The following is a 26,110-nucleotide window of genomic DNA, read 5'->3' on the forward strand; positions in this document are numbered from 1 at the left end:
GCAGCCCCGTGCCCAGATCTTGCCAGCTGGCTGCCTGTGCGAGAGTGACGGTGGCTTTGCCAAGACGTGCGGAGGGCGTGCAGCCGTGACTTAGCAAGTCCTCGGTGAGATGTGCAGGCTGTCCCCGCCCGGGATGAGTCACTGGGAACACCGGCTCCGGGTTTTTGGCTGCCTGGGTGAGGTTGTGCTCGGTTCACGGCTGGTATTTCTGCATTAACTGCTTGATAGCTGGCGTGGTTGGAGGTTCCTCTTGCCACCCTGCTGGTGGATGCCCAGGAGAGCAGTGGAGCTGGTCAGGGGATGGATTAAGATGTGCTTTATTAATCGATCCCCGAAAAATAGAAACACAGTTGGAAATCAGCTCGCCAGTTCTCTCCTGCTGGAAGTGTTGGAAAGTTGTGATTTGCAACCAAAATGGTACATGTTTGACTTGACTGAGGTTTTTTTCCAAATCAATTATCTTGAGCCTAGAAGGAATTAAGATGTACACGCCTCACAGCGGAGGAAAGTAATGGCGTGGTGTTGCAGTACGTTTGTATTTTTGTTGAAAGCGTAAGAGTGGTATATAGCAATCATTTCGCCTCTCTTCTCATCTCTCGCTGGTATAAACTTAAACTGAGTATCTTAAATTGAAATGTATTTTTATGGTGTTTCCTGATGTCGAGAGAACTGCAAGGTGTAAATTTATCGTTGCGCTCGTAGATAGGATTTTGTGTGCCTGCTTTCAGCCGTGATTCATGAAAGGCAGGCAGAGGCCGGGAAGTTGAATTCGGTCTTATTTAAAAAGACACTCAATTACATACTTTACAGCTTACTCCAATAGCTCTGGTATTTTGGGAGCTTATATCAAATCCTGCAGTGAAAACTCTCTCCTTCCCAAAGTCTCCGGCCGAATTGCAGAGGTGCTGGGTTGCTGTGTGCCAGCGATGCTCTGAGGAGCGGATCCCACTGCGCTTGCTCCTGGTGCCGGCAGATCTTTGCCTAGAGGGATGTAGCTCTCCCGAAAATGAGCTGCTCTTACTGCCTTGGCCCTTTCTCTGCCTTGCGGCTCAAGCATATTAAACTGATTAATTATTAGGATGTATCTAGCGAATACCATGTTACGTACCCGTGGTGGGAAGAACTGGGTATTTTAATATAGCTGCGATGACTTGTGCAAGTTTTTTTGTGTGAATGATTAATTTTACGAGTAGAAGGCGGCAGTTGGATGGGTCTTGTGCTCTGTGCAAGGCTCAAAAGCTACACGAAGCACCCTCAGCTTCCCTGTGTGAAGTCCCATGCCCTGGAAGTATCTGGTGGTCTGCCATAGCTCTGATGCCATCAGCAGCCCAGAGAAGCACGACCCAGCGCCAGCCCAGGGATGGGACAGTGGCATCTGCTTCCATCACGGCTGGAGAAGGGTTTGCATCAGCCTCTCGATGCCAGGATAATGCTTCCCGCTCCTGCAAAGCATTTTCATACATGCAGATAAAAAGATCCAGCGTGTATTTGCTTGAATTTTGTTATCCTGGTGCTCGTACACCTGTATCCTTTTTTAAGCAAATTTGGTGTGTGCTTGGAGAGGGTAAGGCTGCCTGATCCTTCTGTTAATGAGCGAGTCCTTCTTAAAAACTACTTTGTTTTGCAAAGCTTCGGGAGCTGACCAAACTTTACTTAGTGATGTCTACCAGGAATTGCTTTTAAACTCTTTGTCCTCTTTTTTTCTTACCCCTTGGTCCCAGAAGTCTCTCTGCGCTTTGGAGCAGTGACTTACAATTTGGCAGGATTTGGGGATGAACAGATGGTGCGAGTCTGATGGCGGAGACATGCTTTGTATTATTGCTGTCAAAGTTTTAGCCAGATGTTGGGATATGTATGAAAATACCGATGTTCATATAACCGCATAGGTAATCAAATGACTTCTGCTGTTTCCTAATTTAAAGGTGCTTGATTTCACAACTTCAATATTTTTAACATATTTTAAGCGTAGAGGAACCTTTCTGGGTATCTGTGTTTTAATAGCTCAGGATTAGGCTACTCGAGCAAGTTTTACAACGAATTGCCCATATTTTGTTGAGCAAAATCTCAAATGCTTGAGTGAAGGTGTTGGAGGGAAAAATTAAATATATAATATTAGAAGCTGATATTCAGCCAATGCCTGTTAATAGTTCTCCAGACTGATGTCAAGCAGCAGAGGTTTGTTATTCCGACATGTAAGGAACGGGCTTCCCAACGCTGGCCTACGTGCTCCAGGGGTGAAGAAAGCAGCAGCGCTTCATGCAGGGGTTCATCTCCCGCTGTCTCTGCAAGCCCTGGGAGATGTTCTGGAGATGTTCAGAGCGTCCTTTATGTTTTAGCTGAGATGCATCACAATTGTATATAATTCACCACTACTTTGGTAGAGTCCAGAATAAATCCAGCATCCGTAATGTGGGTGGTAGCAAGGCGAGGGAGAGGGAGACATGCAAAGATGGAAGATTGTTGCATGATGTGAATGAACTATTGACAAGAAAATGGATTAATTTACAAAAGCTTTTCTTCTCTGCTGCGACAGGGATGAGAAGAACCAGTCCATCATCGTGAGCGGGGAGTCGGGTGCTGGAAAGACGGTCTCTGCCAAATACGCCATGCGCTTCTTTGCGACCGTCGGTGGTTCTGCCAGCGAGACCAATATTGAAGCCAAAGTCCTCGCGTCGAGCCCAATTATGGAGGTAAAAGCTGCATAATTTCCTTTGTCCTGCTTGCAGCGATCGCTGTGTCTCTCCAGGAATCAGAAAAACAGTGAGAGCCGTAGGGGCTTGTGGGCCAGACCTGATTTGCAGCCTCACAGCAGTCCTGAGCTGGTCTGAAAATACAGAAATATGCCAATAGCCTCCATTTAGCCCACCCCAATCGCTCCTCTGTTTGATGGTCTTGAAGCTGGGCCTGTGTGTCCCCAGCACGGCTCCAGGAGCTGGGCTTTGACTGGGGCTCCGGAGCGGAGAGCCCGAGCGGTGCTGCCGGCACCATTAGTATTTTATCATCTTTCATCTTCCTCCCCCTCTTGCCACTGCATGGTCCCTCGTAATCTTCTTTAATTGTATAGGCATGAAGTAGAAGAGAAAGGGATTCCTTAATCTATTTAAGGTATTTCAGTACAGTTTTATTTTTGTTAATTTTCTGTTGCTATCAATCGTATAGGAGAATAACAAGTCCCATTATAGGGAAATCCCTGTTCTAATGAAAAAAATTTCCTTTTACAAATATAAAAGAAAGGGAAAGCTGCTTCATTTCATTGTTCCATGACCAGATGATGAAAATAAATGTCTGAGTGCCTAAATCCCGTTTTCCAGACAGATTTTGGAGTCGGAGTGCCTTCATTTGCAAAATATCCAAGTCAGCTTGAAGGCAAGATTTGGGCTTTTCCAAAGTCAGTTAAGCACTTCAGGCTTGTGTGACTTTCTTTTAAAGACAGGAGCTAGCAGTGTCGCCGTAGTGGAGCATAGCATTGTTCTGCGCTTAACCTTAGGCTTAGCTTAACCTGCAGGGGGGCTTCCCACCGCAGTGCCTCGTGGCTGAATTGTCTTAATAGACACGGAGGTGGTGGCTGTTGCAGGATGAAAACCAAGCCCACCCCAGCCCGAGAGGCAGCACACGTGGTCTAGCATCGTGCTGCCCCGACGTGGGGTGCAAGCTGGGACGACAAAATAAGCGACGGCGCAGATGAGCAGTAACAAAAGCTGCGCGGGCAGAGGATGCGTGGTGATCTGCCGCAGCGTGGGCTTCACGCCGGTGTACTCCTTTCCTCACCCATGTCCTGTGCCTCTGTGAAATGTAGCGGCAATACCTGGGAACACTTAAAAGCATCCAAGGAAAAATTCATAGCACGTGCTATTCTTCTATATGACCCCATAATTTTATTGCTCTCATTTTCTTGCCTGTGTTCAGTTGTGGATGTAATTTCTAAGTGCTGGGGCCAGGGAACCTGTCTGTCTTTATTGGAAATTGCTGAGAATGTTGCCTACTCAAAAACCATAAAAGAGAACTGCCTGGTTTGCAAAAAGCCCAAAGTTAAAGTGTGAAGATGGAGTGAGAGGGACGTGTGGGTCGTGAAATAGCCCTTAGCACTGAGGTGCACCGTGTTTGATGTATGATGTCCCTGGGGCAGGTATCTCCACTTTATAGGCAAGGAATTAAAGATAATGTGATGCTCGTAATTCATACATCACTTCTCTTCTGCTTGTCTGAGGCTCATCATCTCAGGACAGGGGAAGGGTAGTAGAAAATAAGGCTAGTGTAGCCAGGAATGGGAATATTGTCTTTTTCTGGTCCTCTTGCGTCACCACAAGTTGCTCCTTTGGCTGCTTGATGGATTCCCGTGTGTGCAGTGCTGCACCCCTGATGTTTGCCCGTGGGCTGGATTCACTCTTCTCCCTTCTGCCACTGCGTGTGGCAGCATTACCTGCCTGGGAGGTGACGGGTAGGTTCTGGAGAGGCACGGAGGGGCTCTGGCCATGTCACCGAATCCATGGACTGAAGCGCAAACATCTGGAGACAGATTGCAGCTGGTTCCCTCCCTCTCGCAGGGCTTTGTCGCCCACGTCCCCTCCAGGAAAGCTGCTGGTGGTGACTATTTGTGAACAGAGGTGGGGGCATCCTATAAGACAAACCAGGAGTGCTGTGGCTGTTGGGATGTAGATGTTCTAATTGCTGTACACATACACATTTCTGTTTATATGCATTTTTCTTCCATAAAAATTCTGGAGACACATTTTCAGTGAAGAGTCCTCCCCAAAGTCACGTTGTTGCTCTGCCTTCTGCATCTGGGAAGGGGTTTTCCTCAAATCCTCCCATGACCGTTTATGTAACACTGGTTGCAAATTTAAATGTTTAAATAATTTTAAAAGTTAAATTAAAAAAATGAATGTTTCATTTTGTTTTATGCAGGCGATTGGAAATGCTAAAACAACAAGGAATGACAACAGCAGTCGCTTTGGGAAATACATTCAGATTGGCTTCGATAAAAGATACCACATCATTGGTGCCAACATGAGGACGTATCTGTTGGAAAAATCACGAGTTGTATTCCAGGTGAGGAGTTGTGCTTTTTTTTCCTTCTTTTCTTTCTTTTGGGTGCTATACTGTGGGAATTTAATAGTCGGCATCTTTTCTTTGGATTAAAAAAATAGCTTTAAAAGTAGCTTTCCTGGTGGACACGGCTTCCAGATGTGTCTTTCAGGCTCAGTCTTTTGCAGTTGGTCTTGATGGTCCCAACCTGGTGACCTTGTTCTGGAGGCATATGTGCCTGGGAGACTCGTTAGTTGGCCTCTGAATGTTCCCGCTGTCCGCCCAAGGCTGGAGCCCCGAGGAGAGACCTGGCCTGGCTGCTGGGCAGGGATGGAAAGCCTTTCTCTGGGCAGCTGCTGAGATTTTTGCTGAACCTCATAAAAAGCCAGGAAGAATAAATTGCAGGCAACAGCCTTTTGTTCTGAAGATGGATGAGAGGCAGAAGGGCTGAGGAGGCTGATGTCTGTGCTGTGGCACATCCCGTGGGTTCCTTGTGCGGGGCTCAGAACAAGCTTTCTTGGTTTGTGCTTGAGATCTAGCTCAGAAGAACCTGCAAAACTTTTGTCCTTGCACAAAAAAACCCCCAATACAAACCAACTATAAAAATCCTAAAACCAAACAATGTTGGGAAGCCACGAGCGTAGGCCACCTCCTTTAATGTTGTCGGTTTGCAATACAGTGCTTGCTAGCTAACTTAGCCCAGTTATCCCAGAGAGGGATAAGTGTGGAAGGTAATATAAAGTTATTTATTTCCTTTGCAAAATGCGCAATGTGCTTTGGTCAGGGCAAGGCTTGGGACCTCCTTTCTTCCAGATGGCAAAAGGTCCCTGTTGTCCTGGTGGCACCAAGGGGGGGGTCTTGATGGTGGAAAGCAGGGGATGGGGTCAGGGTGGCCCCAGGCTCAGTGGGCACCGGGCTGAGGGTGGGAGCACTGCTGTAACGTCTTCTCGCCTCTCTTAACTCAGCGTTTCCCCCTGTAGGCAGAGGACGAGCGCAACTACCACATCTTCTATCAGCTTTGTGCCTCGGCGAGTCTTCCAGAATTCAAAGAGCTTGGACTAAGTAAGTACTTCTACCTCCCTGCACGCCAGCAGCGGCCGCCTGGGTTTGATGGCAACAGGAAAACATGGTGGAGTTAGAAATGCAGGTCGTCGATGATGTCGTGTGTGTGCCTGCTCAATGGGAGGAGGTAAAGGGAGATGAGCTTGAAGGGTTTCTTCTCCCCCGTGGTGCACAGGTTTGCTCGTGCCATCTCCAGGAATGTGGCACCTTGGATGAGACACCAGCCCTCGTCACCTCTGCTGTGCAGCAGCTTGCCGCATAAAGCGCGTGAAGTTTGCGTTGCGCTGGTCGGTGCTGTTAGGCTCCTGCTGGTGGGGAGGAGCTGTTGCTGGAGGTTAGCCGTGGTGGAAGAAGCCTGTGTGTGTTGTAGAAACTGTGTGCAGAACCACAGTGAACCGCGTGCCGTGGTAGATGCCAGCTGATGGAGGGAGATGGTGTGTTAATATTGTACGAAAAGATCTGGTTTTCAAATGAAGCGTTGGGTTGATCTGCCCAGAGTCTTGGCAGGAGCAGTTGTGTCCTTTGAATCCATTATATTTTTTCAACGGTTAACTCCTAGGATGTATCCCGAGTTGGTTTTTTTCCCAGGATTTGCAGCAAAACCTCTGTAAGACACCTGAATAAGAGGTTTTTCACTTGCAGCAGGGGGTGCAGAGATGTGGTGTAATTAATTTTTGATCTCGACTATTTGCTGTTGCTTAAAGAGAGAGGCTTAAAATATGCTTTTAAGTATTTAAAATGGTGAGGAAGTCAGGTTGTGATCCCAACGCTGAGCATCTCGCCGCTGCAGAGTCTTGCAGAGGTTTCTGTCGCGGCTACAGAGAAGTGGTAGATTGAGAGAGAGGCTTTTGGTTTCTGGGTAATTCTGGGCTTGTATTAACGACTTTTTGGGTCACCGTAGGCACGTTGGCCATGCTTACCGAGTGCTGGTGCCGAAATGGAAGCACTCCTGTTCTTGTCCTGTTGTCACCAGTAAGCCTCGGTGCATTACCCAACTGTAGTCCAGTGACACCAAACCAGACGCCCACATCCATGAATTTTTTAAGGTATAACTTCTGAGACTGTCTAGGTGTGACCTTAATGTCCGTCCCAGGATGGTGGGAGGTGAAGGTTTTGCACAATTCGCTGTGCACCAGCCGTAGTGTGAAACGTAGGTCGAGGCTTGTGATGGACCTGGGGTTCCTTTCGGTCTCTAAGGGTCCCAAAACGATGTCCCTCTGACAGTGGCTTCCCAGCTACCATCAAAGAGCTTGTGTTTGGTCGCGTTGCATGCTCACACGACCCCAGAGCTCATCTCTTTGAGCACTTTCAAGAGCTTCTGCCATTGGGTTATGCGCTTCATTTTTGCAAAGATACCCTGAGTAATGATAGCCGCTGGCGTCTTAAAATTCAGAAATAAATTATTTCAACCCAGTCCGGGAGACGAGTTGACGTGGGAGAGCTCCAGCTGTGAAACCACCTTTCTCTTCTTGGGAACATGTGGATCAGAGGAAATCTCAGTCTTTTTTTCAACACGGCTCTCTAAAAGCATCGTCTGTATTTGTGGTGACTGGTAATAGTGAAGGCTGGGAGCTCCCGGCTCTCCGTCTGCATCATCCAGGACATCTTTATGCTGTTGCGACCGTGGCTCTCGACTTCGGTGTCTCAAGGGAGAATGCGTAATGGCAACAGCTGGCGGTGTAGGAGGCGATGGGTGCCAGGGCCGTTAGCCCATAAGGAAGCCTTCTTGGGTCATTTCTAATCAAAATTTTATGTTGTCAGTGCGAGTCAGTCTCCAGCTGCGCTTTTCCGTGGTTGCTTGTGCGTTTGCGGTATCGCAGCGCCCGCGGGTATCCATACAGCCCGCTGCGTTCGGGTAAAACGCAACAACGGCAAAAGAAGTGATTCTCTCCAAAATGAAAGGTTTGCGTCTTTGGTGTTTTCCTGCGCTGTCACCTTGCAATAGCTTAAAAATACCTCCCCGAAATGTTTTGCTAGCTGGCAGATGCGGTGCTGCTCGTGCGCTCGGTGGGGATGGCTTCTAGGGACGGGGATGCCAGGAGCTGCTTTTACTGGGGTGAACCAGGCTCTGCCTTGACCTGTTGAACGACTAGTGTCAGTTTTCTGTGAGTACAGGGGTGCACAATTCACTTATTTTTCTTTCTTTCGAGGGATTTTTTTTCATTACCATCTTTGCTTCAGATTTACTAGCCCGTATCTTGAGATGACTACTCAAAACTCAAACTTATTTCCGCACGTGCGCTGTACTTTACCTTACCTGTCAACCTTGTCTTCCCAAGGCTTGTACAAAACAAGGGTATCTTTATGTGAAAATCCACCTTTTATTAGACAGAGGGGAGGATGTATATTTTTCCATACCAAAAGTAGGAGCTGTTGCTTCTCCTTTAGGTCTTGCACATACAAAGAATTGGTGTTACTCTCTTTTATATTGCAAAATGCTGGAAAACAAAGAGAGTCTCTAAACTTGCGGGAGCCCAGCGGAGCAAACCAGTAAGCATTGGCCTTTCAGTCAGGGCTATCCTAAAGGCTTGATTTTAAACTAGAAACTAAATATTGGACTTAAAATGCGGGAGTCGGTGTGCAAAGCAATGCTTTTCGAAGTGTGGTGTCTAACTTAATGATACCTGGGCAGCGGTGCAAAGTGGGAATATGTTTTATTTGTTTGCGGTGAATCAAAGGGTTTCTGTGGTTATTAAAATCATTGCCCACATATTGAAATACAAATATTGGAGTCAGTTAGACCAGAGACGACTTGAGGCAGAAAGAGATCCCAATGGGGATGGTTAAAATTGGAGGCTGATGTCCTGGTCCTATCGATTGCTGCCAGCCCGGGATGCATCTTGCAGGGTAACGTGCAGCAACATCAAGCTGTTAATGCGATGTGCTCCATCACAGGCTGGGAGAGCTCCTGTTGTGCTGGGAGGACTGGGATGGACATCATCTCTCTGACCCCAATCAGCATTTTCTGCCCCTTGTTCCCCATGCTCTGGCAACGAGTAGAGTTACCAAAACCTCCGGGCCCCAGGGCTTTGTATGCCAAAAAGAATTAAATGTTTTTCTTACAGCCTGAAAGTACAGCTAATGCAAAAGCCTGTGGGAGGGCTGGGGACCTTCTGGTGGCAATGTGAGTCAAAAAAAGTACAGATTGCAGTGATTTTAAAGGTTACCAGCAGGCTGATGCGGAACGCACAGTAGGCTGTTTTTCTCATTATTTTCATGATACTTGGGAAATATGTTTGTACGTGTTAACGATCCTTCGGAGCTTTTCTTGGCAAGTCTCTCTGACCGGGTTTGAACCACGTTGAAGCCGGTGCTGAGAACTGGTTCTGGGTGGGATGGGGTTGTCCATCTCCTGGGCTCCCCCAGCCCTCCCGGGGGCTGAGCCTGGCAGCCTTGGGCACATATCTTAATGGTTTTGGCCTCATATAAGTCCTGGTTTTCAGGAAGGGTGATTGCACGTGAGGCTTTTTAAAGCGGGTGTAAGTCCTTCGATCTCTTCTTGTTGTATCTGCATTTGAATCATAGAATCATAGAATTGTCAAGGTTGGAAAAGACCCTTAAGATCATCAAGTCCAACCGTTAACTCAGCACTGCCAAGCCCACCACTAAACCATGTCCCTCAGCACCACATCTCCCCGGCTTTTAAATCCCTCCAGGGATGGGGACTCAGCCCCTGCCCTGGGCAGCCTGGGCCAGGGCCTGACAGCCCTTTCGGTGAAGAAGTTTTTCCCAATATCCAACCCAAACCTGCCCTGGCGCAGCTTGAGGCCGTTCCCTCTCGTCCCATCGCTTGTTCCTGGGGAGCAGAGACCGACCCCCCCGGCTCCAGCCTCCTTTCAGGCCGTTGCAGGGAGCGATGAGGGCTCCCCTCAGCCTCCTCTTCTCCAGGCTGAGCCCCCCCAGCTCCCCCAGCCGCTCCTCCCCAGCCTTGTGCTCCAGCCCCTGCCCCAGCCTCGCTGCCCTGCTCTGGCCACGCTCCAGCCCCTCCATGGCCGCCTTGGGGTGCGGGGCCCAGCGCTGAGCACAGCATTCGAGGGGCGGCCTCACCAGTGCCCAGCGCAGGGGCACCATCACCTCCCTGCTCCTGCTGGCCACACCGTTCCTGATACAAGCCAGGATGCCACTGGCCCTCTTGGCCACCTGGGCACACTGCTGGCCCGTGTTCAGGCGGCTGTTGACAAACACCCCCAGGTCCTTTCCCGCCGGGCAGCTCTCCAGCCGCTCCTCCCCACACCTCTTGGGGGAGAAATGCCTCTTGGTCTCCATAGCTTTGCATCATCCTGAAATAACTTTGCTAAAGCACAGATGCTTAAATGGAGTAATGCTGGCACTGCGAGCGTTTCTCCATTCCCTTTGCTCCCTGGGTCTAAGGTGTTATGTTGAAAAGGTGTTAATATGTCTGAATCGGTTGTGGGTATGTAAAACAGGAGAAAAAAATTGGAAGTAGTAACCTCAGTATTTGAAGTAATACGTGCCTGTGCAATAGAGCAGTTATTTGAATCCCACATATACCACAACTCTGCCCTGGTTGAATTTGCTTTGCATGCAGAAGGGGTTTCATCGCTACAAGGAGTAGTTACAGTCACTTATCCAGGTTATACTTCATCCATTTCTAAGTAAACCATAGCTTAGAGGAGGTGGGTGCCCTTTGGGGATGAGCAGGGTGGGGGGCAGGGAGCATCCCAGTGCCCGCAAAGCTACTGCTCGCTGATGCAATTCTTCTGTTTCTTCTCTCCTAGCCTGCGCCGAAGACTTTTTCTACACTTCTCAGGGAGGTGACACATGTATAGATGGCGTGGACGACGCTGATGACTTCGAGAAAACCAGGCACGCCTTCACCCTGCTTGGTAAGGGTCTGCTCTGCTTGGAGGCTTCCCAGCAGAAGTCTCTTGAAATGTTTTTCAGTATTTTGCCTGAATTTTATGGCTCTCCTGTAACACTAAGAGGTATAAATCCAGCTTCCTATTGACCTAGTTGGCTCTACCTTGTTCTTTAGTGTGAGCTGCAGAAGTGTTTCATAGAGCTATCTGCGAAGCAGCAGTGAAATGGAGGAGGACACTGAATTGGAGAGAAACCAAAATAAACGATTCTGGAGTCAAAGCTGTGCTGCAGCTTCGACTTGCTATTTTTTTACCCTATTTACAAGCAGGAAAAGAGCAATTACTCTGCAGTTCAATCTGTATTTGGGTTGAGGGTGATGTCACTTCTCGGATCATCACAGTATTGTACCAAGCAGCTGATTCCTGGGAATAATGAGCTGAGTACATCCCTGCTGTGCAGAGTCCACGTTTGCGTGGCCGGCTGCAAAATCTACCGCTGCAACAACCACCCGTGCGCGCTGCGGTTACACAGCGCCGTAGCCTGCCTGCAGCAGCGACTGTTTGAAAGGAAAAACAATTTTTGCAGGGGAAAACTTTCTCGGAGTTTATTAATATTTATCTGAAGCCAAGTTTTTAAATCCCGGTAAGTCTCGGTGCCTCTCCATTGCATTTCATATGTTGGGAGAGGAGCTCATGACGCAGTTGGCAGCCAGCTGTGAAATCCCCCCCGAGCAGCTGTATCGCAGCCGCTGCGCTGTGCCGGCAGCAAGCGTGGGGACTCGTTTCAAGTGTTAGAACTGCAGATGTCTCTCCCAAAGTTGTCTTCTTTGTGTTTTAGATGGGTCCGATCTCTTTTTTTTATTTGGGGTGACAGCGGAGTTTTGTTTTTACCTTCTTCTTGTCCAGCTTGTATGACTCCTAACTAAGTACTCTAAAAAATATGACCCACTGGTTGCTCCAAACTTGCCCACGTAACTGTAATCCCCAGGGAACTCCCTCCCCATCCCCTGGCCACGTGTAGTCTCTCTTTGGTCCCTTTCTCTGCCCCCCCAAGCAGACCCCCCATCTCCTTGCTGGTCCCTATGAAGCATCTTCCTCTGCTGCCAGTTTGATGATGTTTTCCTCCTCTTCACATGCTTCCTCTGGCTCTGCCTTTCCTCGTTTTCCTTCAGTATTTCCCAGCTCTGTCTGCTTCTGTTCAGGGCCTGGTGAAATTGCTACTACGCTTCCTAGTCTTGCCTTTTTATGTATAACAAGAAGTCAGATTTATCTGCAAATTCCCACCCTAGCCAGCCTTAACTCCAATTAAGAGCGCCAAGTAGCAGCAGAGCATTGCTCCTTTTAGTAACCTTGAAACATTTCTCGCTGTGCTGATAACAGAAAAGTCCCAAGAGAGAGAAAGGGAAGCTCTTGATAATTCAGAAACCAGCAGGTGATGTCTCAGACCTTGGGTGGATAATTAGGACACCAGCACTGAACACAAAAGGGGCACAGAAACCCAGTTGGGATGTAAAAAGGCAAGATATGACAAGAAAGCTGTGTGCAGGCTGCTGCTGAGCAAAGCTCCTGCTAGGAATGCCTGCAAAAACCTGCCAGAAAAATAGGTAAAGCAATAACATCTTACGCTGCCAGTGAAGACCCACAACATGTAGCTCCTGTTGAGACACTGGGGACCATAAGGCAGAGCTTCACATCACCTCCCTGGTGACTTGCTGTAGCACCAGTCTGGAGGCGTTGTGCATCATGCGCACGGCTTTAATTTTCTCTTCTGTTTGTGGGACACTGGCACTAAGTTGTAATTTCTGTGCTTCAGTTGTCAGTGAGATCTCGCGGTTGGAGTACGATCGCAGAGAAGCAACTCCTTGTTCTAGAAAAGCCGCAGAGCCCCTATAGCTCTGATCCCGTTTGATCAGTACGGAGTAGCATCCTTGATTTCGTGCACATTCGCAATAGTATTAAACCCATCTGTGATAAAATTGCTTTGATGCAATCATTAGGGGTAACGAAATAACCTGAGGAGCTCCTCTCGCCGTCTCAGCTGTCATTTTTGAGCGATGACTTCACTGACAGTTTATGGTGAGTTTATTGGGAGAGGTCTGACAACTCTGACAACCGGCAGCCTGGGAAGGGAATCAAACACCGCAAGCGTTTTCAAACGAACGGAAAATTGCAGTTTGTTTTCTGTTGTGAAAATCAGCTATCAATTGTTCCCGTAGGAGTGAAGGAGTCTCATCAGATGACCATTTTTAGGATAATTGCTGCCATTCTGCACCTCGGGAACCTGGAAATCCAAGGGGAACGAGACGGCGATGCCTGTAGCGTATCGGTAGGTCACCAGCAAGAGTGGGGCGCGTGAGGAGCTTTGTATGCTCATAAATCGGGCCGCATTGGATATGTTGAGCTTCTCAGCAGTATCCTTTGGTAGAGAGCCCTTTTCCTCCTGGTTTTCTCTGCTTTTTTTTTTTTTGAAAACACATCATAATTTCCCGGTTGCTTTGTTTTTCCTGGAAGATAGCGCATTATTTCTCCTCTCTAGCCAGCCCATAAGTGAAATGATTCAAAGGTCGCTTCCCACCTTAAGTCCCAACCCATCTTTAACTCTTCGTGCTTTCTTAAAAGACTCGGTGCACAGAGTATTGGGGGGACGGTGACTCCCACCAGCAGAAGGTGTGATGCTCTACAACCGATTTACTACAGGCAAAGCCATGAGGCTGCTGCTCGTAATGTGGCCATCCAGTATTCAAAGGAGCACTGCACAGTTAATTAGCAAGAATAAATAAGACTAAAGATGCCTTAGTGGTGGTTTTTCCCTTTCTGTGTTTGTTCAGGGGGGGGAAAAAAGTGATTGTATGGAAAATACTGTCCTGTCAATTATTGTTGCATCCCAGATGGGGTCGTTTGTTCCTAATTAAAGTATTAAAATGAGTGCTGCGCATGCTTTTAGTGGTCCCTTTAAGATAACGTGGTGTGCAAGTAGTTGGATGCTGGGGGTAATTTACTTGGTATTTGGCAACGTGGATATGTAAAAGTGGTCTGCTCTGACAACGTTGAGTTCTGTAATGGAGTTCGTGTTGTTTAATTACTTTCAGATGTAATTGCATGGTATTAAATCAAATCTGTTACGACTTTGAATCCGTGTTCAAAAAGGTATCAGAGCAAAAAAGCGTCCCAGAGGTCTTTTAAAATGCATTTTTCTCTCCGTCCCCAAACCCATCCAGCTTCTATACAAGCATGTATCTAACTGGAAACAATTTACTTTTTAGATATGTTTTATTACACTGAGGAAAGGGAAATTGATTTCTCATTGTCCAAAAGGCAGCGCCTGCTATCTTAGCATAATAGAGACTCAGAACTGCCTTGTCTTAGTTTGAGGAGGGAAAAAATACGGTGCACTAGAGAAAATGAAGTTCACATTTCATTTTATCGATTATGCAAAACACAACGCCTTCTGGTAATGCACGTTTTGCAAGTTCGTTATTCAAAATGGGGTTAGTTTGTAAAAGGCATGGTGTAGTGGCATACCCTAAGCTTAACTTGAGGCTTGGTCGAGATTGCTTTGAAGGAGCGTGTAGCTGCAGCTCAAGGAGGAGTAAAGTGGTGAGCGCTCTTTCCTGTTGGCAATCACTGTGGAAATCTGCTCTTCATGAAGTTCAAGACCTTAAGGATAGCCAGAGCAGAGGAAAGCCACAGGGTGTCCCACCATTTAGAGCTCCGTGTGAGCTGTTTCATCCATGTCCGTGAAGACCAGCGCAACTGGATGAGTGCTCATCACTTCCCTCTTTCCTATCAACCACAGAGATACACAGTATTTCCCTATGTAGGCACAAAATGCTGCTGATTTCTTGCACTAATCTGGCAGCTTGGTGTTGAAACTCCAGTTCTGGAATGTCACCACCTGCTGACTTTGCTTCTTGTTACCCCCAGAGCGAGGACGAGCACTTGAACAACTTCTGCAGCTTGCTGGGTGTGGAGCACAGCCAGATGCAGCACTGGCTTTGCCATCGCAAGCTCGTCACCATGGCCGAGACCTACGTGAAGAACATGTCCGTGCAGCAAGTGGTGAACGCCAGGAACGCCCTGGCCAAGCACATCTACGCCCAGCTCTTCAACTGGATCGTGCAGCACATCAACAAGGCCCTGCACACCACCGTCAAGCAGCACTCCTTCATCGGCGTGCTCGATATCTACGGGTAGGCACGCTTTCTGCTTCTGGGATTTACCTCCCGTGCTGTTCCCATGTGGGATTTCTGTCCCGCATGCTGTTTAAAGCATCAAGCTTAAAGATGAGCTAGCGGTAAAGGTGCAGATGTGGAGACCAAAGACTGCGTTGGCTCCGCTGGGGGTTGCTGTGGGGTTTGAGGAAACTGCTTTGCCTCTTCAGCTGTGAAACCGCTGCGGCAGGGCCCTTGTGCAGCGAGAGCTTTTGGAGGACTTTGGGAACCTGCGGCGCGGGGGTAAGGTGCAAAAAGGTCTGGCGTAACCGAGGGTAAGGCTTGCAGCCTGCAACCTCGGGGGCAACGAGCTGCTTTAAATTCGGACTGGGTACCAGTTACTGTCTGATCTGTTGTCCTGGCACATGAGCGCTGGTAGAAGAGGGATGTGAGAGTTGTACGTGAAGAGTTCATTTGAGCTGAAGTGCTGCCAAGGAGCAGAAGATGGAGGAGAAAGGAGGGGGTGGTGTCAGTTGTGGGGTGGAAAAGGGAAGAGGTCGTCTGGGTTTGTTTTTTTCCCCTCCCCTCTTTCAACACTGTCCCTTTCTGCCTCTTTGGGGAGGAAGGACAAGGGAAAAGTGGGACAGCAGTGACCTGCTGCGCTCCCTTTAATGTACTAAGGTACTTTGCCCCTGTTTCGGAGGGGAAGATGGGATGGACAAGTGGTAGCTGCTCCAGGAACCAGTCCCTGACCCAGTGCAGTTGCCGTGCTTGCGCAATCCCAAACCTGGTGTAACGGCAGACTCCTCGTAAGGTCTGTCAGATCTAGGTGAACCTGAAGTTCAGAATGAAATCCTGCCAAAGTGGTTCTGGGTCAGCTGCAGAAAGCTTTTATGGCTATAATACCTACACGGTTACTGAAATTGGATCTTGTGTATAAAACCTCCCACGGGGTTTCTACAGCTACTGGTGTTTGGGATGTTGATTTTAACATCCGCTGGACAGCCACGGCAGCAGAAAGGATGCCAGAAGTCAGAGCTGGAGCATCGGCGTAGCCCACTGCCTGCTCATCTCCATCAGCGACTGCTGCCATACAGCAAGGTTTACAGGAACACTTGTACCAAGTATGCTAAGAGTACAGTCCTCTTTGGTTTGGGATTTTAATGGGGTGGTTTGAGATGGTGAGGTTGCTGTCAGACATTTGCAAGTGTCTGGGCTCTCCTAGGTATATAGCACGGGACCTGTAAGATCTTAAATAACCAGATGGGATTGGCCCAGTCTGGTTTGAAGACTGTATGAAGTGGAAAAGCTGTTTCTTAGAATCATAGAATCATTTAGGTTGGAAAAGACCCTTAAGATCATCGAGCCCAGCCGTTAACCCAGCACTGCCAAGCCCACCACTAAACCATGTCCCTAAGCACCACATCCACCCGGCTTTCAAATACCTCCAGGGATGGGGTGTTATCTTATTAGTGTCCCTACAAATAGAGATTTCTGCAGGCTGGAATATGATAAATAAAGCTTTGAGATGGAGCTTTGTGGGTGATAGCGGGTCAATGCAGAAAGCTGGACATCTGAGTCACAAAATCGGACGCGGTCTTTCAGAAATCTTAATAAAAGGAGACTTGAGGGTAACGCTTATGAAAGATTAAGCTGGGCTTGAAAACCTGTTAGTGTGGAAGAAAAACCTCCCTTAGCTGCAGGTCTCCTGTGCGTCACATCCAGCGCGTGGGCCAGCTGATGCTTTTACAGCACTGGGGTCACCGCAGAGTACAGCAGGTTTTTTTTTTTCCACAGGGACCTGCAAGTCCTATCAAAAGAGGCAGGTTTGCAGGGGACGAGTGTCTGCACTCGGGGCCATAACACTTGTGTGTGAGTCCAGTCTCCTAAAAAGACTGTAAATCTCTTTCAGAAGGGGGTGTTGCTGTCTAAATGCTGAGTAATTAACCATGCAGGCACTTCGGGTGCTGGCAACCTGAGTCTCTGCAGTCCTTGAAAGTGGTTTGGTTCCCTAAACTTAGGTTATTTGGGAGTTTTAATGCCTTCTGCCAAATACTGGATTTTTTTTTTTTTCTCTCCAGTGTCTGTTGTTTTTCCTTTTCCTCTGGGAGAGGGATTAAGCTCGAAAGGCAGGGAGCCTGCACGCAGCCTCCGCCGCATGTTCCTGACATCCCGAGAGCACCTCTGTCCTGGCGTTCCTGGAGGTGGTCTGTCCCCATGGGTGGGATTCCTAGGGACGGGTTCCAAGCCGAGGGTGCAGAGGCTGTGGGGTTTGTCTCCTAATTCTCTGATGCTCGACTCCGCCTCCTTAATTCTCTGTTGGTATTGGGGTGAGAGGGTGCAGCATTAAAAACCTTTATGTAGTTGTAGAAAGTGCATCATTTGCCTTAGTAGCAATACGTCAATCCATCCGAAGAGCGGATTCATGTGGCATTCCTGGACTTGGTGGGGATCATAGAATCGTTTAGGTTGGAAAAGACCCTTAAGATCATCGAGTCCAACCGTTAACCCAGCACTGCCAAGCCCACCACTAAACCATGTCCTCAAGCACCACGTCTGCCCTTCTTTTAAATACCCCCAGGGCAGCCTGGGCCAGGGCCTGACAGCCCTTTCGGTGAAGAAGTTTTTCCCAATATCCAACCCAAACCTGCCCTGGCGCAGCTTGAGGCCGTTCCCTCTCGTCCCATCGCTTGTTCCTGGGGAGCAGAGACCGACCCCCCCGGCTCCAGCCTCCTTTCAGGCCGTTGCAGAGAGCGATGAGGGCTCCCCTCAGCCTCCTCTTCTCCAGGCTGAGCCCCCCCAGCTCCCCCAGCCGCTCCTCCCCAGCCTTGTGCTCCAGCCCCTGCCCCAGCCTCGCTGCCCTGCTCTGGCCACGCTCCAGCCCCTCCATGGCCGCCTTGGGGTGCGGGGCCCAGCGCTGAGCACAGCATTCGAGGGGCGGCCTCACCAGTGCCCAGCGCAGGGGCACCATCCCCTCCCTGCTCCTGCTGGCCACACCGTTCCTGATACAAGCCAGGGTGCTGTTGCCCTTCATTCCTCTCCCTGTCCCTGTCTTCTAGCTCAGGGGGCTGGGTACCCCAAGAACAACTGGTCTGACTATTAAAGACTGAGGCAAAGAAGGCATTAAGTACCTCAGCCTTTTCCTTGTCCTCTGTCACTGTGTTTCCCCCTGCATCCAATAAAGGAGGGAGATTCTCCTTAGCCCTCCTTTTGTTGCTAATGTAGTTGTAGAATCATTTTTTTATTGTCTTTTACAGCAGTAGCCAGGTTAAGTTCCAGTTGGGCTTTGGCCCAACTTTTCTCCCTGCATAACCTCACGACATCCTTGCAGTCCTCCTGAGTCGCCTGCCCCTTCTTCCAGAGGTCGTAAATTCTCCTTTTTTTCCTGAGTTCCAGCCGAAGCTCTCTGTTCAGCCAGGCTGGTGTTCTCCCCGCCGGCTTGTCTTTCGGCACATGGGGACAGCCTGCTCCTGCACCTTTAAGATTTTCTTCTTGAAGAATGTCCAGCTTTCCTGGACTGGATGGCTTGTTTTCCCTCTCTTTGCCATGTGAAGTGTGAACACCCAGGCGGCCAGCTGTATGCTGGATTTATTTATGAACTTTAAATATTTTAGTATAAATTCCGGTGCTGCAGTGGATTTAGGAGATGCAAGTCGTGCAGCAGAGTAGGGAACAGGATAAAAGCCCAAAGCAGCATTTGCCCCACAATGTCCACTTGTGAGAGCTGTCTCCAAGCTGGGATGTGCCTTCCCGGGAGCCGCGGTGATTGTTTGGGAGTGGTGAATATGAATATTTTTTGCACCAAGATATAGTGCGCTAAAATGAATAGAAACCAAACGGCCACTGGTTTGCTTTTCCCATTAGGATGTCGTCTTAGTGCAGTCACTTTGGGCGGGCAGGACCTCCTGGCGAGGACACACATGGAGCTGGCGACCAAACTGCTCCGTCAATTAGCAAATTGTGCTGGCAGAGTCTCTTAATTAGCAACTTCGCAAAATCTCCCTTGGAGTTGATGTACAGCTGCTCTGCCCCCGGCCGGCACTCACCGAGAGGTTCATAAATCACATCTGGTGTCTCTGAAATGGAAAAAGTTTCCACTCTGATAGCTTTTCCCCTTGTACCGCCGCGCTCGTGTTTTTCTATCTAGCTCGCCGTGCTTCTCCATCTCCATTTTCATTAAATCTTTTCTTGCCCTGCTGCTCTGATCGTGAACCTGCAGGAATTGGTATTTCCAAGGAGATCCTTTAGTTGCAAGAGCTGAAGGCGCCGATCTGCTTGGCACAACGGCCGTGGAACCAAGATCAAGCACAGTGGGAGCTCTTCAAGGACACGTTCATCGCTGAGGCTCTGGCCACGTGTTTAATATAAACATTTGTTGGTCCCAGATTCCAGATTTTGACACATTAAAGATTTTAAAGCTCATTTTTTGGGACGGGGAGGGATTGAGCATCCTCTGCTTGGCACAGGTTGCGTCAGCTCCAGCGGCGATGCCGGCCCCATGTTTGGTTTCCCGCTCCTGGGTTTCTTTGAGGGCTGCTGGGAAGATAAAAGCACAAAAGTGGTTCCTTTCTCCCGTTCCCCCTTTTCTTTTTCTATTGCCTTTCCCTAAGGGCTCGGGCATTTTGTATGGTGAGGGCATTACCACCTGGCAATACCTGGGGAGTAATGGATAACAACCAGGTAGTTTTCAGAAAGTACTAGAAATACTGATTTTTTTGGGGGAAAAAAAGGGCTTCATTTGTTTCGTGGTTTAAGACTATTCTGCGAGCTCCTACGGCACCTATTACCCGAGCGATTATTTCGCTGCGCGTTTATCATTATGGCAGCTTATTCATTAAGCACAGGGAGCTTTGCCACTTCTTCCCTTAGTTTAATCCTTACAGTCATGTGTCAAAGACTTTTTTTCTCCCTCTTCCAACTGTGCCTTCAAAATAGAAATATAAATAACATAATTCCCTGTGGTAGCTGAAAAATGCCTTTTTTAAGAGCAAGCCTCACTCCCTCTGCCTGTCCCTCGGCGTCGCGTGCTTCAGCCTCGACCACCGCGGGGGCTCGGCTGGCTTTTTGCTGCTTGCCTGTAGTTTGTGTTATTAAAACTGCATATTTTTTCTTTTCTAGTTGTGACTAGGATGCCAGTTTTGAGCTCGGTTTGGAGTTGGCCAGTGGCCCGTGGAGGGGTGGGCTAATGTTTCTGCAAGGGGAGCTTTTGAAGCCCTGATGAAGAGGGGAATCACCGAGACCAACACCGAACTCCCTCGAAGGAGTGTGTTGGAATTGGAGCTGAAAGCACTATTTCTCCCTCTGCCTCCACGGACTCCCTTGCTCATGTGTATCTAATTTTTGTGCTATCAGGGATGCAATACAGAGGCTATAATTATGAATTTAATACCTTCTTTTTCTGCTCTATTGAATTGCATTAAAAATACTGTGTTGGGTCTTTTAAGAGAGCAGCTACTGTGTCTCCATCACCTTTGCAGAGAATATATTTGGACTTAATATTTCATAATATTTTTCCCCGAGAGAGGCTGTTACATTTTTCGTCTCAGACAGCGCTACTGGCTGATGGGCAGGAAGCTACAGTCGTACCGGATCTCTCGTTCATGCGTAGCAGAAGAGACCTCTTGATTCCCTTGAGTTGTGGCAAGGAAAGATAGACGTTTTGGGGAATGAGGAGGAAAGCGTAGATCTGGGATAGGAGAAATGCGAAGAGACGGTTGAATAACTGGTGTTCCCTGTCACACAGATGACACCGTTGCAGAGAAAAGTAGATTTTGAGACGAAGCAACGCTTAATGCTGATTTATTCATTGCTTTGCAGGTTTGAAACTTTTGAAGTGAATAGCTTTGAACAGTTTTGTATCAACTATGCCAACGAAAAGCTCCAGCAGCAGTTCAACTCGGTAAGGTCAGCTTGGAAACGTTCCAGAAAACTTAGCAGAAAATGTATTAAGGGGGGATTATTGTGTGTGTGGCTTCTGCTTAATGGCATTTACCTGCAGCCTGGCCGGATCGCATGGCCGGCATAAATGGAGTCCTTGAGATACCATCTCTCCCGGGCAATGATTGTGTACTGCGATTGCACTAAATATTCATATCAAGCTGAAAATGTTGCTTGGTTGATTGATGAGCTTGAGACTGGAAGAAGGGTTGCGAATGGTTTTGAATAAGTAGAAAGTTTGCCAAGTTTTGGTTTTTTTATTTTTTTTTTTTTGCATAGTTTCAGTCCTAAACCGAAACCTGGATGGTCTTGTGCAGAGTCCTGATTCCCAGTGTGAGACAAAGCATGGGTGGAAACCTGCCCATTAAGTGTGGCTTAAACCTCTGCAATGAAAACTCTGTATTAAATAGCAGGATTGGCCACACTCCCTGTTTTTTCACTTGGACGTGCCTCACAAAAACCTGAGATTCTTCTGTTTTATTAGATATAAGCCCTTACCTGCACTGGAAATGAAACCAGTAAGGGATCGTCTTCTGCTTGTGTTGTAAGCAGGGAAAAAATTACTATTAGTTTCAGGGTACAAAGGAAAACTTGTTAAATTTGAGCAGCTAAGTACTGTGGAGTAGTTTGGCACTTTGAAACCGTATCATATGCATGGACATGAACATATGCAGTATATCTAATGCATCACATCGCTGCTGCTAAAAATGAAAAGTGAATTATGGATTGTATTTGCACTATTCATATCTTACTTAGTATGTCCAACTATCACTTCTGAAGCTTATAAATTCAAACTCTGAGATGACATGTTTGAAGAGATTTTTAAAAGCTATCTTTGAAGCAAAAAGTGCATTTGAAAAATCATTTTTTAATATGCTTAGAGTATCTCAGAAATAGCCAGAGACAATTTATCTGCTTGGGCAGAGGTCTGAGATATATAAGCCATGCAAAAAAAAAATTTTTTTTTTTAATAAGAATCTACAATAGAAATGTTCCTGAGTCAGTCAGATACGGCTGCTGATATCTCTTCTAGGACGATGGGTGCTCTTTGTGAAGCTCTGCTCACAGATGGGGGCACACGTGCTCAGTCCTGGCTTGCCTCCCAGCTTGTGAACCTGCTGCAGGTCACTGGTTTAATCAGCAGAGCACTAAAGGAGAGAGGGTTTTTTCTCAGCCCAAGAGATATGTATGTCGTTGCCATTTCAGTATATGGCTTCCACCTCGATGTAGTGACAGTTTCGGTCATTTCCTAGTGAAAGTCATTTAAAGGCTTTTTTTTTTTTTTTCCCCTGCCCCATGGTTTCTTAGTGTAAAGCTTTCATTTTGCTTGCCAGAAGCTAGATTGTGTAAATGGCAGAGCCTGTACAAGCTGTACGTGAGGGCACCTAAAGCTTCTACGGCTTCTGGACGTGCTGAGGGGACAAGTGGGTGAACAGAAGGGGGCTGACGCTGTGCTGGCTGGGGTCACGGTCAGTAACTCTGCTGTTTTTCCACTCTCAGCACGTGTTTAAGCTGGAACAAGAAGAGTACATGAAGGAGGGAATCCCTTGGACTCTCATAGACTTCTACGATAACCAGCCCTGCATAGACCTTATAGAGGCGAAACTTGGTATCTTGGATCTACTGGATGAAGAGTGCAAGGTAAAGAGGAGCACCCGCCTTTTCGCTGGCATTTTTATTTTTATGAAAGGTTAAAGAATGGGCTTTAACCTGTGGTAGTTTGCAAGAGGGTAAACATCTCCTTTCATGTGCGTTGCTAGGGTAGGCTGTTGGCATTTGCTTTGCTTTAGGACCATTCAGAACCTTTTTGGCAGATGTTTGCTACCAACCTGGGTACCTGCGCCTCACAGCGTATTGCCAGAGCTCACGTTTCTGGTCTGGCTGCGCGTGGGGATAGCCGTTGCTTGTGACTTTTGATTTCTTCAGTGTTTTCCAGGAGCTGGAGTTCCTCCCTGTCTCAAGCCTTGTTTTGTCCCAAGGGAAACCAGAGTCCTCTTGCGATAGCTATTTGGGGTAAAGTTGATTGCATGTAGTGTACAGACTTCAGATGCTGGAATTTGTGCTTCGGTGGCACTTGGCATATAGAAAAAAGCATGTCTGGGAGGGCCTCCTGTTTGGTTAACCTTGGAGCGTCAAGGGACGTCAGCCACATAATGAGGATTTGCTGAAGTCGATGCCAAGCTCTGGCTGACTTCAGGCCTGGATTTCACATGAGTTTTGCAGAAGACCAAAATTGCATGTCCCTTCTGCTCCTTTGAGATAGAGAAGCAGGAGCCAGGGATGACCTGTAGAAGTGTCTTCAGTTGTGTAGGCTTCTTGTTTAGCCATTCCTTCAGCGTTCTTCTGTCGGGGTTTGGAATTCTGTCTTCCCATAGCTTTTCTGAGTTTTGGGTTTGTGGTTGGTTGCGTTGGTTTGGTTGTTTTAAACCAAGCTTGTGATGTTGGGAGGGTAGTTTGCTGTCTTTTACCATCTGTCTCTCACAACAGCCTAAATTAAATCTTGCTTAAAAGTTGAGTAGAAATGCCAGAACGGCAACCCATCATTAAAATCCATGAGAAAGGTTGGACTCCTTTGTTCAGTCATGAATTATCAAATATAGGAACAAGAAATGTAAGATGGGAGATTTTCTTGGGAAGCTGGGATGCCTGTTTGAAGGTCTTTGGCGTGAAGAGTAGGTGGAAAGTCCACAGTTTTTAGGTACGGTCATCTCAACAGGAGAGCTCAGAGTGATGCTGCGATGAAAAGGGCTCCTACACCGGGCAGAGCAGCTCGTATCCCTTCCAGTTCTGGTGTCTGCACAGCAATGATGATGAGGAGATACTGGAGAGAGTGTGGTCGGATCAGGGCTCTAAGACGTGATACAGAGGATAAAGAAACTTGAGCGCTGCACGTGAGTGGTTATAAGTGATAGTCAGTGGGAGGGATTTCAGACCCTTTGACACAAAAAATCCCAAGCATGCACGCGATAGCTAGAAGTTGAAGTTAGATTCAACCGTGAAATAAGCCTTTTTAAATGCTGGGAAGAGCCTGGTGGAAGGGGATGGTGACTGCCTCCCTGCTGGATGTGGCTGCCTTGTGGAGCCTCAGGCTGGTTTTGCTATGGGGTGATCAAGTTGTCTTTGGGAAGAGTTTCTGTCGAGACTTGGATATATTCTGTGCCAGGAAATGTCTTACTGGTTGTGGAAGGGCTTTGAGGGTTTTTGAACGAGGGCAGGAAAGGGTGAGGCAATGGGTGGTGGGAGAGCTGCAGCAGGGAAGGGGCCGCTCACCAGGATAGCCAAGGTGATGAGAAGGACACAAGGAATTCTCGTTGGCTCTGTGGGATACGTGGGTATGGGACAGATCTAGTGGCCCGAGGGCGGGAATGTCACGTTGCATCAGAGGGAAAGGTTTTGGATCCAGTATTTAGACTAGTGTCCCTGTTGGGATTTAAGGAGATGTATGACTTGTCTGGAAGCGAGGTGACCTGTCAAGTGGCTGCTCTCCTCCATGCGACAGGGCTGTCTTCCCAGGCACGACGAGGCTGTCCCAACCTGCATGTCCCACGAGCTCAGCCCCCATCTGGGGTACAGACGCTCTCTCTTTGCGATGAGCCAGAGTTGGGGCTTTGCCCTTTTCAAATCCAGTCTTGGGAAGACTCCTTAAAAATGAGAACAAATTAAACTTAATTTGATGCCCTTAAAATAGCATCTTAGCCAGTGCTGCCTCAGAAGGAGGTCAGATTATTTGCTTGATATTCAGCACCATTTCATTTAGTCTCTGTGCTATTAAGCCTGTTAAATTCTTCGGGCTTGAACCGCCTCCTGGGTGTTGTGAAGACCGTAAGGAAAGTTTCCCGTATGCCATATTAGCTGATAACGCCCTTTGCTCCTCTCTGAAGCACCTGGCACTGGTTGCTGCTGGTGACGTTGCGTTAGACGGAACAATTGCTATGGAACAGCAGGAATATGGCCAACTTTGCTGTAGATCTGCCTGGTAATACTTTTTTCATCCATGCTTTTTTGCACCAAAAAAAATGAAACACAAGATCTATTCCCCCCTACATCAAATGCCAATTATCTGGGTATTTACCTGTCAGTGGGGAATGCTGTCATTAGTCACAGGCCCTTATTATGGGCCCCCTAATCAGCTCTTTTATAATAACCTGCAAGCGTTCTCAAGCTTTATAAAAATTTCAGCAAAGCCTGTCAACTGAAAGCACCGGTTTGGGGATTAAAACCTTCACCCCCACATCACCAGCGGTAGCGTTTCACTTCTCGGGGAGAGCTGGCCACGGTGGGCGCGGGACCACAATAGAGTAATTGCAAGTCATCTCGTTAGCACGTACAACGGTGGATAAATATACTCCGGGACTTGAAATGGCATCGAGGGGGTCCTGTCAACATAATGAAACATTAGTGCAAATGCGGAGGGTTTGTCGCTAACATTCTCGCTTCACAGAATGGATTTTTTTTTAAAATCTTTAATGTGAGGTTGGGGAGGGTGTGGTTGGGTACGTGCTGAAGCAGTTCAGCTAACGGAGGTCATAGACCTTTGGTGCATAATGAGAGTCTTGTCACCGTTTAGAGAAGAAGGGAACCAGACAGGGTTGAAATGAGAATCAGCAATGAAAGAGAGGGCTCTCGAGTTGAGACTGGAGTTTTAAGGACTAAACCTGTCTCATGAAAGCAAATGATAAAAACCTTAGCTCTGAAAAAAAGAGGGCTTTAGGAGACGTTTGGGTTTGGGGGTTTTTAAACAGCTTTGAGGTCTTAGGAGTTGGAAGCTGTCGTAGAATTATTAAGGTTGGAGGGGGCTTCTGGAAGTCATTTGGTCCAGCCTCCGCTTACGTCCCTGGTCTGCCCAGGAGGCCTTGCAATCTCCGCAGGACTGTGACCTTATGTCATCTGCTAAGGGATCTTGGAGTCCTCAAAGAGCCTTTTCCCCATTCTGGAGTGTCACTTGCCTGGATCTGGAGCTTTTAGGACCTCTTTATTTTGCTTTGACCTAAAAAGATGCCAGAGAAACAGCAAGAGTTCATGTCCCACGCACAGGAACGGCCTTGGCCAGAAACCAAGGCCATCGCGACAGGCGCAACATTGAAGTGTTGTAGCACGAACTGATGAGCCTGAAGA

At 47.9% G+C, this 26,110-nt stretch overlaps 1 protein-coding gene across 1 annotated transcript in view; it reads left to right on the forward strand.

Annotated features, from left to right (window-relative positions):
* The window catches only part of LOC309602672 (unconventional myosin-Vb-like), a gene marked incomplete at both ends in the record, with an annotated part of 154,289 nt that overhangs the window by 50,551 nt on the left and 77,628 nt on the right, over positions 1-26,110 (forward strand). The window contains 8 exons of the mRNA XM_082336436.1: positions 2,534-2,690; positions 4,906-5,049; positions 6,006-6,087; positions 10,827-10,934; positions 13,124-13,233; positions 14,832-15,097; positions 20,876-20,957; positions 22,496-22,636. Of these exons, the coding sequence (XP_082192562.1) occupies positions 2,534-2,690; positions 4,906-5,049; positions 6,006-6,087; positions 10,827-10,934; positions 13,124-13,233; positions 14,832-15,097; positions 20,876-20,957; positions 22,496-22,636 (1,090 nt within the window). The remainder of the gene's footprint in view (positions 1-2,533; positions 2,691-4,905; positions 5,050-6,005; positions 6,088-10,826; positions 10,935-13,123; positions 13,234-14,831; positions 15,098-20,875; positions 20,958-22,495; positions 22,637-26,110) is intronic.

The sequence above is a fragment of the Platalea leucorodia genome (assembly GCF_965183815.1).
Source record: "Platalea leucorodia genome assembly, chromosome: Z".
Taxonomy (NCBI): domain Eukaryota; kingdom Metazoa; phylum Chordata; class Aves; order Pelecaniformes; family Threskiornithidae; genus Platalea; species Platalea leucorodia.